This window comes from Hyperolius riggenbachi, chromosome 10 (genome assembly GCF_040937935.1).
Source record: "Hyperolius riggenbachi isolate aHypRig1 chromosome 10, aHypRig1.pri, whole genome shotgun sequence".
In the NCBI taxonomy this organism is placed as follows: domain Eukaryota; kingdom Metazoa; phylum Chordata; class Amphibia; order Anura; family Hyperoliidae; genus Hyperolius; species Hyperolius riggenbachi.
The window spans coordinates 190,075,764-190,095,750 of record NC_090655.1 but is presented as its reverse complement, the minus strand read 5'-3'; the positions used below and the strand labels follow the sequence as shown (position 1 = coordinate 190,095,750).

Below are 19,987 nucleotides of genomic sequence, written 5' to 3'. Positions count from 1 at the left end.
TGTGTGTACGTGTGTGTGTGTACGTGTGTGTGTGTACGTGTGTGTGTGTGTACGTGTGTGTGTGTACGTGTGTGTGTGTACGTGTGTGTGTGTACGTGTGTGTGTGTGTGTGTGTACGTGTGTGTGTACACGTGTGTGTGTACACGTGTGTGTGTGTGTGTACACGTGTGTGTGTGTGTGTACACGTGTGTGTGTGTGTGTACACGTGTGTGTGTGTGTGTGTGTGTGTGTGTGTACACGTGTGTGTGTGTGTGTACACGTGTGTGTACACGTGTGTGTGTACACGTGTGTGTGTACACAAGTGTGTGTGTACACGTGTGTGTGTGTGTGTGTGTGTGTGTGTGTGTACACACGTGTGTGTACACACGTGTGTGTGTGTGTGTGTGTGTGTGTGTGTGTGTGTGTGTGTGTGTGTGTGTGTGTGTGTGTGTGTGTGTGTGTGTGTGTGTGTGTGTGTGTGTGTGTGTGTAGGAAGGGCGAATGCAAAAGTGTGAAGTGTGAATTAGTGTGAAAATGTTGGTTGGGTAAGCATTTCATTACATTTTGGCTAAAAGTGATTGTGAATTAGTGACACTTGCATTGAAGTCAAAAATGGTGAGGTGCCTACATACATAGTGTCAGGAATGGATTTAAAAAGATTTGCCCTGCAACATCAGCACCTGCACGGCATCATTAGAGCTGTCCAGAGGGAGGCCACCACATCTGAGATGAGACACATAAGGAGTAATGGTCTTTAGATATGTCACAGTTTAGATAGGATAATATAGATACTAAGATGATGGCGCGTACTATGGGGAAAGAGTGTGCACAGCTTTTACCATGCATGACATCCAATCAGCGCCATTGCCAATTACGCATGTGCCATCTATTCAGTGCTCCGGCCAATCAAAGCAGGATGGACAGGCACATACAGCTGATGGCTTGGGAATTATTAGGATTATAGAAATGTTCGTAATGGGTTAACCAGTCCTTAGTAAGGTTTCCAGAGGTTCTTCTCACTTGGAAAATTCAGAAAAAAAAACCAGGAGATGTTTAAAGCAACTACACAGGAGAATGTACCATTCTGACCAGAAAGAGGGCAGCTGCAGCCATACCTTGCTAGAGAAGGTAGTTTATGAACTCTGATCTGGTCACACCTCCACACTGAGGCAGGCACTTTCTAATGGGAAAGTAATTACTTTGCCGAGATTAATTGGTTAAGTTTGGCTCACTGGGTAGGAGTCTGGAACTCTTGGTGTTAGGTTTACACAGAAGTACATCTGCACCTAATTATCCAGATGGCCTCCGTCCCTCCTCGCTAACCCTCCTATTTCTCCATTTAACATCCTCTCTGGGGCATTTAACCCTTATTCATAGCCAGGGAGGATGATGGGATTTACATGCACACACCCACATCTGTAGGTAAGTGAAGAAAAAAGCAGACAATTTACATCTTTGGTGATATCATTTATCTACATTTACACTGCCATCAGTACACAAGCTCATGGAACTTGGTGATGGAACCTGATACAATATGTCAGGATCTCTTTCCTACCCCGTGTATCTCAAGCAGAGAAGCAGTACTCATAACATGCCGCTTTACGTTTTGTTTAGTACTAACCATTATACCACCAACACTACATGCTGAAACTTCTTGGAGCAGACTTACTTCCTCCCTCCAAAAGACACACATACATCCTCATAAAATCATTCAACAGCAACTGCGTGCACAATCTTTGTGGTACACAGTCTCTGTGGCACAATTGGTTAGCGTGTTTGGCTGTTAACTGAAAGGTTGGTGATTCAACCCCACCCAGGCATGGCCTTGCCTTTTGTGTTCAACAGTTGTCCGAAGAGAACCCCAGATAGCCATGTAGATTAATCTCTCTCTCTAGTAGGGATGGTCACCGCTTTCCACGGAATTGTATTTTCCGCAATTTTGGGGTGGAAATTGGTCATTCCATTTCGTTTGGTCGGAACGGAATTGCTTTTTCAACCCGGCAGAATTCCGAAATTGAGAGAGAGAGAGAGAGAGAGAGAGAGAGAGAGAGAGAGAGAGAGAGAGAGAGAGAGAGAGAGAGAAAGCTCATTTTTCTCTTGGGTATATCACAATGGTACATGCTAGGCTGGCTTCAGCATCTAGTGTTGGTGGTGGTATAGCGGTTAAAGATCATCTCTTGTTGAGACACTGCTGAAATGATCATCCTGAGAGTAGAATGAACAACTATATACGGAAAGCCTACTCTATGAATCTATTAAGGTTTGCCAATAAATGATGCCTTAAAATTAAAGAAAATAACAGCATGGTCCTGATTCAATAAACTTTTTCAATTTTTTTTCATCTTATTAATAAAATGCCTATTCAGATCCCAGGAAGTAGAAAAATGCTCAAAATGTGATGTGAACAGAAGTTAGTAATTACTTTTCTTACATACTTTTGATTCGTTTCATCACTTACTAGATGCTAAAGGATTTTGTAGATAAGGTGAGAAAACGTTCTTTGTGAGATAACTCAAGAGAAAGATTTACTGAATCACTACCCTCATCTACAAAAAAAAATACCTTTTCAATCTTTAGCTGAAAATAAAAAAAACAAAAAACAAACAAACAAAAAAAAAAAACTAAAAATTAGCAACCATGTGTGTAACCAGGGCTGTGGATTTTGTACAAAAATCATCCGACTCCCGACTCCTCAGTTTGTGAAATCAACGACTCCGGGTGCCCAAAATTGTCCTGACTCCTCGACTCCAACTCCACAGCCCTGGGTGTAACAACCCCCTGCTGGTCCATACAGTGAGGTTGTCATGAGCCCTGCTACCCCCATCACCATAGTCAGTCAGTCAGTCAGACACACACACACACACACACACACACACACACACACACACACACACACACACACACACACACACACACACACACACACACACACACACACACACACACACACACACACACACACACACACACACACACACACACACACACACACACACACACACACACACACACACACACACACACACACACACACACACACACACACACACTAAAAGCAAAGGAGAGGTAATATTTACCTGCTCCAGTGCTGCGTCGGGTCTCCACTTCTTTCCGGCAGCCGCACTCTCTAAGCTAAATACCTCTGGCTCCCGATGTGTGTCATGTGATCCAGGTCAGGTATGCAGCATAGAGAGTGTGGCTGCCAGAAGAAGAGGAGACCGGATGCAGCACTGGAACAGGTATATATTACACTGCTCCACTACACTTACGCACTGCAGGACTAGGACCACATAGTCCCCCTCTCCCACACAATTGCAGGGGCCCATCCAGGGGCTATTTTTACACCAATGGTAGTGACATCAAGCTTACATTAGTATGAGCTCTTACTAGTAAAAGTATAAAATGAAAATGTGCACACTTCCAGAGCATTTCTACTGGATCATCATTGCAATGGGCCACCACTTGCCATTGCAGAACTCAAATGGGGTGTGAATGGGATGAGGAGGCAGAAAAATTACAGCTGGGAGCTGATTTATGAAGGTGAACAGTAGTGAACATAAATGATCCAGCAATCCTGCATTAGAGCTTGCTACTGGGTGGCGAAAGTTTTGTTAATGACTAGGTCGTATCACACTGTAAAGGGATTGCTTAAATTAGACAACATTGAACTATAACTGAAACTGGGCAACAGCCACGAACAGACTTTCTTTTTAAGCATATAGACCGTATTTGCTCCATATGCAATCTTCAGCTGTTGCTTCTTCCGCTACTTGCCCCATTATGACAAATCTGCATTTATCTTTCTTTCTTCCCAGGAGGACTGTCCATCATCATGTAATCCTCCCATACTCAAAGAATTCTTCTATCAAATGTAACAAAGTCTGACTTGGCCAATTTAGTACTCTACAGACAACGATTATTCATTCACCACAGATATGCTGACAACTGAGAGATCTATAACATGTCCTGACTTTTATCTACTGTCTATGGGTACCTTTGCTGGCTAGCTGTGATGTGCTGACCTTTTATCCTTAGGAAAACAGCGAACAAGAACAAGGAAACAGCAGAGGCAGATCTGATCTATGGCCCACAGAACACCACATCCCTCAAGAGCATAAGCCTGCAAACTGACAGCTATGTGCAAACACAATGTCTACCTCTATTTCTTTTCTCTTCCGAACTGTCACTTTTCTGCACTTATAAGTAGACCTTATCTACATTAAATCCTAAATCCCAGCACAACATACCAACTCTGTAGCTGACTGGGCATACGGAGACCTGGAGCTCCACAGTACTGCTTTAGAGTACTTCCAACAGTTTACATGCCACATGATTAGTTGTCAAACTCAAAAGCACAGCAATGACATAAAACTGAACTAAGAAAAAGTATAGAAAAACAGAAGGAGAAAAATAAGGTCCCACATAGCCAATTAAAATAATGTCTGTACGTCAACCAGTGCACCGAACAACTGAACGCTAAAACGTACACTGGCAGCACAGTGGCTGAATGGCTGGTACTCTCAACTAATGCCTGGTACACACCATGCAATTTCCCATCAGACTGATGGGTCAAACTGATACATTTCGACAGGTCCAATCTAATTTTCCGATCACTTCTGTACAAAATAAATCAGAAAAACTATCAGAAATCAGATCGGACCTGTCGGAAATTATCGATTCAATATGTCTATCTAACTGGAAATTGCATGGTGTGTACAAGGCATTAGTGTCTGAGTACAAGCTTCATGCCCCGGCCAGGACACTGTTTGCATAGAGCTTGTATGTTTCTCTCCGGGTTTCCCTCTGCTTCCTGGTTTCCTCCCACATTGGCTGATTGGCGCCTGCTGACCAGATAGAGGTAGGAAATTGCTTGAACTGGTAGTGAGCAAATGTGTGTGTGGCAGTTTGCATTCAGTTTAGAGGCAGTGGGGGTGAAATCCCTGGATGTGAGAGAGCCAGGGCTCGCCTGCATTTGCCTCTAGGTATCGCATGGTGGTTTGGGGGCCCCAGCTAGTGAGAGAGACCTGGGGCCCCCGGCTGTCGTGCGAACCAGTGTTTGTGATTTTAAATTTCTTTTTTGCAGCTTCCAGGATGCGGTTGACAGGTGAGTGGTTATAGAGGGGACTGTGTGGGAGATGCCTACACACGGCCGTCCCTGTAAAATGTAATAACGATTACGTCCAACCGAGCCTCCCACCTGAATGCTAATGTATGGAATTCCTGCTAGATTTGGTATGGCAGGCAAAGGGTGTATGACCGTACAGCTGATTGGCGCCTGCTGACCAGATAGAGGTAGGAAATTGCTTGAACTGGTAGTGAGCAAATGTGTGTTGCAGTTCCTCCCACATCCCAAAAGCATACGGATTGGTTATTTGGTATCACAAAAGCAAATCGCACGATAACCATGCTAAGGACATAGGTCCATATGCAATTCACCCGCTTGAGTACTTTCTCCAATTGTAAAATGCTGAAAAGTTATTTTAAAGAGAACATGTATATTATCTCTTAGGAAATAACTCAGGAGAAAAAGTTAAGGACCGTACAAACACCAGACTTAAGTCGGCCGACAATGACCACCACAGCAGATCAGGTGTGTGTACGGCAGCCAGCGAACCCCAACCTGCGAGCAATCTGATGGGCGGATCCACTCATCCTCAGCACCGCCAATGCTATTGTTTGCCCCTCTACCCCGCGTGACATCATGCATGTGCCGCTAGTTGTCCCTCCGCATAGGAACATGCTCTGCTCAGGACTCTGCACAGGTTTGTGTTATAAGAGTACCATTGCTAGTAACCTGGATCTCTCATGTTATCCCCCAGTGCGTGTCACTCAGGCGTGCGTGAGGCTCACCTGGGTTCCAAGGTAATATGCATTAAACATACAAACATGATTGCTTTGAGCATTTGCCTTGTTCAATTCAGGCTCTAAGGTTAAGTGTATTCCTGGATCTGAAAGTAAAGCCAATTAGACTGCCTGACTGTGCAGCCATATCTGGTCATCCTTACATTCTAGGAAAAGGTGGAGTGGATAGGAGTGATCCAAAACCAAACTAGTGGGAAAAAAAGGGGAGCTTACCAAGACTGAGGGGAAACACTGCGCTAACAGGGGAACGGGACTAGGAGTGGATTAGGGAAGTAGACTCTTGTTTTACAATAACTTTGCTCATCTTTCTCTCCCACGTTATACAGATCTTTCCGCGCTACAATTCTTTTAGCAACTGGGTTGGCTGGGAGCTGCGGTGTAGCAGACTAAGATTTCTTCACCCTGCACAGCTATTACAAGGTAACTACACTGTCTGCATAACTTGGGCCAGATCCAATTCAGCAGGGCTCTGTGCATACAAATGCTTCTGCTGGCAGTAAGGTCCTAATGACTCATTCACAATATGTATGAACTCCTTCCTCTGATTTGTGACTTGAACATACACAGGGATGGCAGGTCAATGGCAAAATTACACAGAAACCTTTTTTCCCTTCCTTATTTTCCAGACATAATTTGAAGCCATAAATCACTACAGAGACAGCTGACCTCAAAGGCTCCTTGGCAGTGAGTGTGGAAATCCTTGGAGCGAGATGCTAACCTTCCTGCAGTCCATGCTAAGGAGGAGCAAAACAGAGATGTGCTGGCTTGTGCTTATGAAATGAAAGTCTGTTTAACCCCAGGAACACTGAAGTATGTTTGTAGAACTGAAAACAGGTGTCTTAAAGGGGCAATGTGGCGAAAATTATGCTGTTCTATTACCCCCATCATTTGTTAAAATCAGCATCATTTTCGCCAGTGCCCCTTTAAGCAGGACACACATTTCCGGGGGGTGTGTGGGGGGGGTTGTGTTGGAGGCACACCATCTGGACATCCTCAGGAAACTGCAACTGGCAGGTACCTGGCTTCTACATTTATTTTCTATGGTAGGATGAGGCACGGTCTTTGGCATCAGACTGTTCTGGGGAAACCAACAGCATTTAGATAGAAGGTGCGAAGAACCACTCTGGCTGTTCCCATCAACCCTCAAAGAGTGATGCCCACACAGATCATTGCACAATTAAATTCGAAACCACCAGGTGAGATTGCAATAATCCGATGCCTGTACATAGCTTTACTAAAATCTCTACACCCTACACTTATTAAAAGCTTAGCAAGGCCTAATAATTTGTAGCCAGGATGTCTCATTACAAACACAGCCAGCAATGTCTGAACCTGTCCTGATTATCCGCACTGGAAAATCCACTTACATCAAACACAAGTGCAACACTGTAACACTGCATGTTTGTCAGAGGGGTCATTTTTGCAAAGAGTTAAGAAACAAAGAAGATCTGGCAGGTAACCACCATAGTAAACTGTTGCTAAGCAACAATGTGCAAATAATATACACTGCAGGTCCTGGCTTGTGGGGAGCAGAGCACTCCACAGACAATCTCCTGTTTGTTAAGGAAAAACAAGTAAATATTAATTGCTTGCTTCCTACCAGCTGATTTAGGAGTGAACTTGTCTCTGTTGGCTGCACATACAGCTAGGAGTCTGTATCCAAGGTCCAGATCGAAGCCTTGCTGTGCTGCTACTCTGCTAACCACCTGTAGGAAGGAGGAAAATTATCTCAACAAAGAAATCAGCATGGTGTTTGCCTGACCTCCTGACAATGTACATAAGATGAGAACACTCTAGTTAATGCAACCTGAAAAGTCACCTGTGTGCTGTGGATAGCATCCTACATCTCCTGGCCAGCACACAGGATTACATGAAAGCTGTTGCCGAATTTATGGGTGCAAGCTCACTAGAAGCCATTTAGATGAAAGGGCAAAACTTTATGGACCAATATGCTTAGGCCTTAATTTATGGAATGGTCATTAAATGATAAGGCAAATATTTATGAAGGCGTTGGCCTTCTTTTGTCAAAATTTTGGCTTCAGTACTGGAATTGAACTTTAAGGAAGAGATTCATAATTGTATTGCTTGGACAACACACTAGCATAACTGTGTATAAAGCTGGGCATCAGAAAAATCTGTTGTCACAGAAGACAGCGTAATAACGATGAGAAGAGGACCCTAACATCTGCTTGTGGATTGATAAAATAGGGCTTAATAAAATAAGGGTCTGTTTCAATGTTCCTATCCTAAGCAATCTGTATTTCAGATATTGCCTCTGATTTCTGACACATTTCTCAGCAAATGCACAAAGTCAATACTGCAGTAAAATGAATACTGGTCAAATGGAGAACAAGGAAAGGATCAATACTCTGAGTAGTCAATACACCAGCTTGTCCTCCAAGGTACTTACCCATATTTCTTCTCCACTGCATGAAAGGCCATAAAAATCAGGGCAGAGATTACTTCCTAGCAATACGGCAGAGAATGGCAATATTAAGAGGAAGGTGACCAGCCAAACATACCGTTAAACAGCCCATGAGGCTCTGTTCAAAGGGTCTTTGAAAAGCACGAGGGTCTCCACACCAGTCCAAGAGCTCAGTAGCTGCATTGTGGAAGTTTGCTGGGTTTTGTAAGTGCTGAAAGGGAATACAAATAAAACGTAGTAAAGAGAAGTTTTATCAACTAGCTTAATTAGACAAATGCATGTAAATGATCCATTAATTACTGGAATCCCATCCAAAACATTTTTTTTCCCATTTATAGCTTTGCAGTTAGGATGTGTTTGGGTGCGTACATACATCTTAATTTGATTGGCCAATGATTGGCCGTTTCTTCCACTTCCATGTAGAATGAGGGCCAATAGATTTTGAGCACTACGAACAGATTGTATAGATAAGCTCTCATTTTAGATGGAAATGGTAGGGACTAATCAAAACTGGATGTGTGTCGCACACTCAGGATTTACTGCGGTCTGTATCTGTTGTGAAGGTTTGGTTTAAGTTGCACTTGAATGCAGGAGGAGATTCAGAGGCCCAAGGTTGCCGTGGAGAAAGAAAGCACAAAACACAGACATCGTACACACCATACGGGGCCGTATGGTGAAGTACGTTGTGACAAGAAAATATATAATAAAAGAAAAAATACTCACAAACCCCGGTTGCAAGCTCGGCAACCACGGTAATGAACTTGTGAAGGTTGCCCACCTTCACTCGGGTGGGTGTTGATCTTCGAGGTGTGGATATGGTCCCTCTCCAAAAACAAGAAAACGTAGGAAGTGTAAACTAACTACTTCAAACCCCTGATGGGGGTATGAAGAGTGTGGGAGGGAGGAGGCACCACAAGAGATATAAAATATTTAAACACTGTAAACAGTAGCTTATCTCACCGACGTACAACCAATTGGGTAATACAAAGTATACTCTATTAGTACCACTTATGACGACGCATTTCATAAGCTTCCATCCTTAGGTCTATAGAAGTGTCATCAGATACAAAAACATGGCTAGGTGCTACTAGCCATTTTTGTTGTATCCCAAGACTCCTTTATAGACCTGAGAAAGTGGGATTTAGTCTGCAAAACTGATCATAAGTGGCGTTAATAACATGTATGTTTAGTTATCCAATTGTTAGTACATCTGTGAGATAAGCCACTTTGTACAGTTTCTTAAATGGTTTTTAAATGTCCAATATCCATTTAGGGCACCGCCTCTCTCCCACACTTTCACTTGAATGGATCTTTAACACGATGAAAACACTTTGCAATGTGCCCACTTACACTGCTAATCACCAACATCTTCTCTCATACAGTTACACAGCTAGTTTGGTTGAGGAAATAGTAATAATTTGGCAACGGAAATAGGAGCATACTATAAAAAGGGTAATTACTTGTATCTGCTGTAATACTTTTAACCCGTTTCTGATTTGGAGTACAAACTGTGGCATATTCCCAGTACCTCTTCAGCTTGTGGATATACAGTACTGTATAGGCTTGGTTTAAGGTCATGCCAATACACTGCTCAGTGTCCTGAATACGATTAGAACACCTTATTTCCAAACAGTTTTAGGTCTTCACAGAATGTCACTCATTAGCTTTTCTGCCAAACAATACGTTCAAAACCAAGTAAACAGATGGATAAGCATCTTCTGCTGGGAATAACTATGACATTTTTTGGCAGATAGATAGTTCGATGGATAATTTCCGACAGGACCAATCTGATCTTCGATCATTTTGCAGATCGATTCTTCAATGAAGTGAATAGAAATTGTTCCGAAAAACGATCAGAAATTAGATTGGACAGTAAATCTGCTGAAAAATCTCATTGTGTATTCCCAGTATTACACTTTCCAATGCGGTATTTTAGGTCTGTTTAGGATATATTAATTTTGACTAATGCTGGGAATACACAATTCGTTTTTTGGGCAGAGAGATAGCTCGATTTTTCCAACAGGTCCGATCTGATTTCGATCATTTTTCCGATCCATTTTATCATAGAAATGAATGGAAATCGATCGGAAAGTAAATCTGCCAAAAAAAAAAAATCATTGTGTATTCCCAGCATAACCTCTTCACTCTAAACTGGGCACACATGGAGAGATTACATTGCTTAACGCTGCTGGTTTTTTGGCAAGTTAAGGCAGGGTTCACACTTCACTGATTAGCTTGTGTTCTCCCACCTACAAATTTGCATTACAACTTATAACCAATGTAAGTCAATAGGTTCCTTGCAATTTTTACACAAAAAAAAAAAATCTTACAAACTGCAGCATAATTTTTCACACCATGTGCATTTTCTTAAAAATCATGAAGTTAATGTGGCAAAAAACACACATTATAACACAGATAAACACCTATAGGGCCATATGCAATTCATTTTTTCTCCTGAGTTTTCTCCAAGGAGATATTTTTTCATCTTCAACACTTTTTAGCTCTTTTCAATGGAAAAAGTACCAAAAAGTAGGTGAAAAAGTACTGTCCTAATTATTTTGAACATTTGTTTGCGTGCTGGTGGTTTAAAAAGCATTTTATTTACAAGTTGTGAAAATATGATCTAGGAGAAAACACAGGTGAAAAAGTGAATTGCATATGGCCATGGACTTTTCACTACTCTATCAATGAAAAAGTACCAAAAAGTGGGTGAAAAAAATCCTGTCAAAATTATTCTGAATATTTTCTTGCTGGCTGATGTCTGTAAAAGCATTTTATTGATAAGGTATGAAATATCGCCTAGGAGAAAACTTAGGAGAATAAGTAAATTGCATATGACCCACAGTTTAAAAAAATCCTGTACGGGGAAACTGCGTACATTTTTTTTCTGCACAGAGAAGTGTAAACCCCAGCTAAAGGCACCAACACGCGCAAAATCAATGTCAACAGGCGAGGATTGGTACCCAATTACTTGGGAAACACTTCTCTGACCAAGGCTGTCAGACGTGTCACTAGCCTGTAGGCCAGCAACGTGTTCTGTTGCTGTTGCTGTGTGAGTGTGTGAGTGTGAGTGTGAGTGTGTGTGTGTGTGTGTGGGGGGGGGGGAATTGTAATATCGTGTGGGAGCCAGGTAAGCAGGGCGAACAATGCTCAGCTGAAATGATTCGGTCAGGGGCTGCCGTACATGTGCTGGATTATCGGCAAAGGTTATTATCGTTTCATCCGGCATGTGTACTAATTGCTATACCTGTAAAAGATACGCCCAACCAGCTTAATAGCAACACCTCCCACCTAAGGGACACTTGGCATAGCATATGATAGATTATAGATAGATCAACAGATCATGCATCTAATATATACGTGTGTGTGTGTGTGTGTGTGTGTGTGTGTGTGTGTGTGTGTGTGTGTGTGTGTGTGTGTGTGTGTGTGTGTGTGTGTGTGTGTGTGTGTGTGTGTGTGTGTGTGTGTGTGTGTGTGTGTGTGTGTGTGTGTGTGTGTGTGTGTGTACACACACACACCGATATATATAATTGCATGCATGGTGTACACAACAATAATGGTGGGTCTCCGCTCAGTAACAATGCTATCTACACGTTTCAGAGAGGTCAGAAAACAGGAAATGCTTCACAGCAGATAGACTAGTGACCTATAAAGGATGAGGTATGAGAAGCAGTGGATCTCTGTGGTCTCTGGATGAGCCCTTGTAGAGAGAATAGTTGGCCAGTATACCCTGGTATGCTCAGGGATGTGTGGGATCATCTGGATGCCTATGTCATATGACCCTGCCCACACAGACTACACTGCATTCCTCAGTGCATGAAAGCTGATAACTTGTCTACTACACAAAGTCTGTCCTTTTTGTAGATAACTTCATGTTCCATGGCTATTAGATCATGACATTTGTCTGGAACAGGCAGGCCTGGGATAATAGGCAAGCGTGTTGCTGAAGCTTGTTTGTGAGATGCTCTTTCCAGCCAGCTACATACTACTGAAGCCAAACACAACTGTGACTTAGCTAAAATCAGAACAGTACTTTACATTAGCAGCTAGCCTACAATGCACATTAAAGTTAGTATGTAGTAAAAAAAGTGCCCACACATAGCAAAGAGTGGTTGTTTTGGAAGTAAAAATAGTGGATTACGTTACAAGTCACATCCATGTTGGGCTTTAATAGAAATAGGGCAGAGTTTGAGTTACCCAAAAGACATACATTTAGTGCTGGATCATACTTTCCTGGCCTCAGTATGCTTGGCTGTCATCTCCCTGCAGAGCGTTCCAGGCATTATGTGCAGATGGGGCCCATACAAGCGCAATGCTATAATAAGTCATCACTGTCACTTTCACTGGTTCATTCAGCCTAGTATAGAACTGTTTATAAATGGCATTCCCTAACTGAATCACTGTACCAGCCCAGGACTGCACAGAAAGTCTGACATCTATAGCCTGTGTACAGTATATACACCAGAATATTGTATCCCACTGTATAACCATACCAGAATTACAGAAAAAATATCAAAACATGCTCAACTGAAGGACCCTGAAATGCACCAAACATTCAGCCTTTATGTGCTTCAACATGAAACACAGAGTTATTCCTAGCATACACATACCAATCCAGCATGCAAGCACTCAAGGGCAGTGTCCTCCCCTTAGTGTTTTTATTTCGGTGTTTTTTTCAGTCAAATAATACCTGCACAGCTGGATGCTTTCATATCACGCATGGACTATGTGTGTATGTTGTATTTGTGTAGCTGGATGTGCTGATTGTACTGTGTGTGAGCTATATATGTATTTATAGTCCTCACTTTTGTCTGTAGTGCCACAGAAGATGATGATGCTATAAAAATAAATAATAATAAATAATAACACTGATATATTATGCAGCATGTGTTATACATTACACATCACTCATCATTCCTGAGGCATTCACAATCTAATATTTCTATCAAAAATTTCCAGGCCAGTTTGGAAGGAAGAAAGTTTTGTTTACCAGTTTTGGGTATGTAGGGATAAACTAGACCTTTCAGAGAAAACCCATGAAAATACAGGTGAACAAATTTCTGGGCAGATGGCGTCTTGGGCAGAGATTGAACCCAGGACTACAGAGCTGCAAGGAAATCCAGCTGCAATGCTTTAACAAGATCAGGCACCGCCTCTTAAAGCACCTCTTGTGTTCTGGAATTGGGCGGGCTTAGCAAGTCAGTTTGGAATGAATCTTAAACATCTACTGAGAGACACAGGTAATTCACTTACAATTAAAAAACTATGCAGGGGAGTAAAGTTGGCCATACACTTATAGATTTCCACCAAATGTTCCAATAGGAGCGATTCCGTTCCCCCAAAAAATCAATTCGGAAGGAATCGATTCCTACCATACACTTCAAATCAGTTTCCAACAGATTCCAACAGAGAATTTATTAAAAATTGATTGAACTGCTAAGTTGCACAGTTTGATGCAGAGCAAAGTAATAGGCCATCGATCTGCCAATGCTCTCGTCCCAACCCCAATTTTAAAAAAATGTCCATACTGTCCGATCGATTCTTTCAATCGATTTTTGTTTAAAATGGATCAAAAATTGATCGATCTGACATTTTAGGGAATCTATTTCCAGCAGATTAATCAAATCTGCAAGGAATCGAATAACAGTAACATAAGTGTGTTATAAAGCTGTTCCAGCCCAGTAGAGTAAAGCCAGAATATGAAGTACCAATCTAATCTACAGATTCCTTAAAGAGAACCCGAGGTGGTGGGAGAGGGGGCAGATGGGACACAGAGGCATGCTCCCTACCTCATGATATGCCTCTGTGTCCCCTCCCCCACGCTGCTCTCTGCCCCCCCACCGATGCACTATAGCCCCCCAAATTAGTGACAATTATTGTTGCTATTTCAGAGGGTAATGGGAGGAGAGGGATTCCCTGCTCAAAACGCCCACCAGGGGCGTTCCTGCAGGCTTTCCCCAGCTGCCATTGGGCAACTCTCTCTCCCTGGCCACGCCCCCTGCCGCTCCCCTGCCTCCCTGCATGCTGGGAGAGAATCTCTCTCTCCTTCCAGCGTCATGACCCCAGAGGTCACAAAAAGGAAAGTCATCCATAGCAGGCCAACGGAGCAGCAGAGAGCGGCATGGATGGCATCTACCTACTTCGCCCAGCCCCAGGATCAGGTAGCATAGTTTTTTTTTTTAATTATATGTGCCCTCCTCAGGCTCTCTTTAAAGCTCAGAAATGACACCATTCTAAATACAGCTGGCAGGCTTGTGCTGAAGTTAAACTCATCGTGCTGTTTGGACTGCAAGGGGGTCGGGCAGAGACACTGAGAAAAATACAGCCTGCAACTCTGGAAAGTCTGTGCAACAGGAAGTGGCTGGTGCAGCTTAAAAAGAGGTTGCTTTCATATCTGCTGAATGAGGTGTAAACCGATATACATTTGGCTCTAGAAATGAGTGCTTAAGACAGGACTATGAAAATATCTTTGCCTGGAATTGCACGCTATTCAAAATTAGGTAAAAGGCTGTTATAGTCAGTATTCATGTCATGTAAAGTGTAAGGTTAAATAAAATGCTTATTACAACATTCATACAACATTGCCGAAGTTATTTAAACAATTTACCAAGAATAAATAATTAATAATGTTTACTTTTATAAAAACAAATATAAAGTGTTTTATATAAAGATAAGATTAGATAAAGAACTTTACTGAAAATAACTTTTTTAATACTATTTCTTTTTTTTTATAATATTACTTAATAAATTATTTAGTCACTGTTTGCCCATTGTAAAATTATTCCTCACTCTGATTTACATTCTGAAATGTATTACAGGTGGCAACATTTGTAGTTCTGTCAGGTGCATCACTGCGGAACGTTTGTTTAATCAGTGTTCTGAAGCACGTATAAAATATACCTGGTCTCCCAGAATGCTCTGTGAGAAATCTGCATAGCTAAACAGCCTAGGCTCTGACATCACTGACAGGACAGGGTTACAAAGCAATATACAGTAATATTTAGATACAGGAAGTGTTTCGGATTTTGAAACCAGGATAATTAACGTTAAAGTGGGTATCCTGGCTACCGTATATACTCGCATACAAGCCGAATTTTTGACCCCCAAAAAGGGGGTCAAAAGTTGGGGGGTCGGCTTGTATGCGAGTCTTCCCTGGTGGTCTAGTGGTGGGTGGTCCGCGGTTCCCTTGGTAACGGCGATACAGATCGCCGCTACAGGGAGCCGCACTCTTTCCTGCACTCTGCATCGTCACAGCAGCAGCGCCTGGCGCGCTGCTGTGATACACTCTGCAACTTCAGAAGGGGAAGGCGGATTAGGAAGCGGCCGCTGCCTAAGCAGGTAATAGCAGCGGCGGCCGCGGGGGGAGCGGGGAGCGGGGGGAGCACTACCTACCTATGCTGGGCACTATACTGGCTAAACTGGGCACTATACTGGCTAAACTGGGCACTATACTAGCTAAACTGGGCACTATACTGGCTAAACTGGGCACTATACTGGCTAAACTGGGCACTATACTGGCTAAACTGGGCACTATACTGGCTAAACTGGGCACTTTACTAGCCATACTGGGGCACTATACTAGCTAAACTGGGCACTATACTAGCTAAACTGGGCACTATACTGGCTAAACTGGGCACTATACTAGCTAAACTGGGCACTATACTGACTAAACTGGGCACTATACTGGCTAAACTGGGCACTATACTGGCTAAACTGGGCACTATACTGGCTAAACTGGGCACTATACTAGCCATACTGGGGCACTATACTAGCTAAACTGGGCACTATACTGGCTAAACTGGGCACTATACTGGCTAAACTGGGCACTATACTAGCTAAACTGGGCACTATACTGGCTAAACCGGGCACTTTACTAGCCATACTGGGGCACTATACTAGCTAAACTGGGCACTATACTAGCTAAACTGAGGCACTACCTACCCATACTTGGCGCTATAATGAGCACTATACTGGCTATACTGGGCACTATACTGGCTATACTGGACACTATACTGGCTATACTGGGCACTTTACTAGCTATACTGGGCACTTTACTAGCTATACTGGACACTACCTACCTATACTGGACACTATACTAGCTATACTGGGACACACTGGGGGGCTGCACCAATCCAGCATTTCCTACCCCCGGCTTATATGGGGGTCAATCATTTTTCCCTGGTTTTTCAGGGAAAAGTTGGGGGGTCGGCTTATATGCGGGTCGGCTTATATGCGAGTCGGCTTATATGCGAGTATATACGGTAATTTACTATATTCTTCTATATGTCACTACAGTGGCTCTTTAAGCAAGCAGGTTTCATTTATTTATTGCTTCATAGTGCTGTGCTTTCATTACTTCTACTTTTCGTTGCTATGAAGTCTTCGTTCTACTAATAACCTTATTGCCAGTTGCAGAGGATCCAGGCGGCAAAGAAGGACAGTGATGGAGCGATAAGCCTGGAAGGGATTGGAGGAAGCCCCAGGTATGTATATATTTTTTCTCTCCTGCTTTAATAAAAAAAAATGTCCTGCTCTCAAGTTTAATCATATTTATTTCATACTATTTGTTCCATTTTCTCTGCAAATACTTATGCACTCTTACCTTTTCATAAATCAAAATCTCCTATGCTGAGTAAAAAAAAGCGTTACATTTTGGGAGGTTTTCTCCTAACTCTAGGCCAGCCTTTCACAGAGTAGGGCAGATAGTGTAGCAGAGATTGAGCACAAAGGGTCAAAGATCTGCAGTTACACTGTTGATCTGGTGTGTGGGTCTGATTCCACTTAAAAACATATAGTAGCAGGTGTGTGTGTGAGTAGGCGGGAGATTAGACCACTGTGGAGACTGCTGGAAAATCTGTGCTAAGTAAACTTTAGTAACAGAAAGACTGGGTCTCCACCTGGATTTAAGCCGATTGACCAATTTATTTCAGGTAACACAGTGCAAAGCACAACGTTTCAACCAGAGTGATCTTTATCAAGTGTGTTACTTGAAATAAATTGGCCAATCAGCCAGGTGGAGACCCAGTCTTTCGGTTACTACATTGGAGTTACACCCTTGGTGGATACGGGTTGTGGCTGGTTGACTCTCTGGTGTTACAAACGATTGGGTTGTAGCATTGAGGATCTCTCTATTGCAATGTAAAATTTAGAGCACAACCATCACAGTGAATGCCATTAGATACAGTATTAAGTGCATCGGGTGGCAAATTCCAAAATGACAGGTTTTGCATTGTAGCCCCGCTGACTGATAAACAATGTGGATACTGAAGGCAATCAATACTAGTGTCCATCATATCTTAAAGGGGAACTCCTGAAAATAACATTTATTGTAGTTTGGTACAAAGTGTGAAAGGTTAGAGCTTCTGCCAAATTGTCATTGTTGTCTTATGTCTGGTGGGGAGATTTTACCCTCGCTTCGCTATTCTAAATGACACCTGCCTCACATCCCCACAGTAAAAGACAGACGTTCTAACCCACCCCACACTGTTTGCATGGATGTCCACAGTGAATAAATTCCTTTCACTTTTTGTCCTTCATGATACCCCTTTTACTGACACACAAGATCTCCAGCAGGTGCCAAGAATGCAATAAAAACCTGGCAACTCGCTGAGGAGAGCAAAAAGCAGCAGTGATCATTCCTCAGGAGCATAGGCCACATATCTTGCCAAGGCAAGGTCTGCTTAGTTTTATTCATGCTCATGAATGTGTACCGTGGTCTAGAAGACCTCAAACGCTTGTAAAAAAAAAAAAGTAAATCTCACCAATTTGCTGCTGCCTGTTTGTGATAACCGGTAACTTGCCTTACCTGTTTTATGCACTGCAGACGGTCATTAGTCTGCTGTATATGCCTGTCCATAGAGTTCATTCTGGCAATGACTGCTCTGCTTCTACCGGAAAGCCATGAAAGGTCTTCAATCCTGCAAGAAAAAGGAAAGCACTTACTAACGCCACCATATGCAAATACACACATTTCTGTTGTGAGTTTAAGATGCGGAATACTATTGTGTGTGTACACATGTATATACTAAAAACTGCTGCATAAACTACAGATATAAAGAAAAATGATGAAACGTATAGTTTACACCCAGAATAATAGTGACTATTAATATCAATTAAAATCCATCCAATAATTACCGTACTCTAAATAGTGCTGGGTTTCTGTCAGACAATTCCTTCAGGATCCTTACAAGGAGCTTGGGATGTCTATGTTTATAGGCTTCCTATATATGGCAGACTTTTTTAACAAGAGAAAAAAAAAATAATCTAGAACAACCCAAAACAAATCACTGCCTTTTTAAAAGCAGATGGTATTTATGCACTGTTACTATCACTTGCAGGTCGCTAAGGTGAAACATTACTGCATCCTTTACTGCATCACATTTGGAAAGCACTGATGCACTGGGAGACATCTCAAGCTCACTCCAACCTGAATTATCGCAAATTCTTTCTGTTTTAAGAAAGCAAACTCTTGTTTTCCTTAGTATTTTAGTAAGGGGGCTTTTAGGACCATTGTAGCTCCTCACACACTCCAATGAGTTCTGGTTCACCACAAGCTTGCTGGTTAGTCTGTACATTTGGAAAGAAGACATGTTTAGACCCTTTTTACAGGGGAGGCTAAAGGTGGTGAATCCACCATCTGTTCCTGTGCATTGGATGTGCACCTACTAGCATTCAGTGCAGGCGCTGCAAAGGCAACGCCCCAAAAGAGTCACATCGGATTGTGGTTATGCTCAAATGTAACAAGTTACAATTTTTTGATGCGGATAATACCATCACGTGTCAAATGATAATACGCGTGGTGTTACCGAAAGGAGCTTGTAGCCAGCAGCCAGAACTTCCCTCCAAGTGTGCAGCTCAGCCATCCATGGAAAAGAGTCTTATAACTCCTGTGGCCAACAGAGGACTCCAGAACCACTGATTATAAAAAGCAAAGTGCCTGGCAATAGAAGCCTACACCAAGATTTCGTCGATAGGCCAACATGGTTCTGCCAACTGTCCTGAAGTAACGTGGTAATTCTATTACTTATTTTGCATATGCCAAAAATACCGGCATGAAAAGATCTTTTATTATTATTGTTATTAATAATTTATAAAGCACCAACATATTTCATGGCACTGTACAAAGCAAGAAACAAACAGAGTCCATAATAATAGGACAGTGGTGTACACCAATATACAAAATTGGTACAAAAATACAGAACTGGTAATTACAGAGACAAAAGTAACACGATGAACAACGTGTAATAAATTCCAAGGCATAAAAGGGTAAGAGAGAGTCCTGCCCTTGTGAGCTTACAATCTAAATGAATAGGGGGGGGGGGGGGGGATACAAGAGATGGGGTAGTTTACAATATTCATAGCTGAAGGCAGTTTTTAGGTTATCTAGTAAGGAGTACAACCTGGCCAGAGGTCAAAGAAGGAATAACATAAGGTGGAGCAAATGCTTCTCTGAAAATGTGATTTTTTAGGGAGCATTTAAAGGTATCAAAGGTTGGAGAGTGACATATGTGTTGTGGAAGGGGATTCCAGAGAAGGGTGAAGTATGTGCGAAATCTTGCAAACGTGAATGCAAGGAGGTGATTCTAGAAGAGGACAAAAGAAGCTCATGTGCAGATCTGAGATTACAGTTGAGTTGGTATCTGGAAATTAGTGAGGAGATGTATGGGGAGGGAGATTGTGGGGAGCTTTGTAGTTTAGGGTTAAGAGTTTGAAATGGATCCT

The 19,987-nt window shown here is 42.4% G+C and overlaps 1 protein-coding gene across 6 annotated transcripts in view; it reads right to left on the bottom strand.

Annotated features, from left to right (window-relative positions):
* ZMIZ1 (zinc finger MIZ-type containing 1) overlaps positions 1 to 19,987 on the bottom strand; it is a 483,594-nt gene that overhangs the window by 127,041 nt on the left and 336,566 nt on the right. For all 6 annotated transcript variants that reach the window (XM_068255451.1, XM_068255450.1, XM_068255449.1 and 3 more), the window contains 3 exons: positions 18,072 to 18,183; positions 8,364 to 8,477; positions 7,442 to 7,547 (listed from right to left, as the gene is read on the bottom strand). In XM_068255451.1, coding sequence (XP_068111552.1) covers positions 7,442 to 7,547; positions 8,364 to 8,477; positions 18,072 to 18,131 — 280 coding nt within the window. In that variant the 5' untranslated portion in view covers positions 18,132 to 18,183. The remainder of the gene's footprint in view (positions 1 to 7,441; positions 7,548 to 8,363; positions 8,478 to 18,071; positions 18,184 to 19,987) is intronic.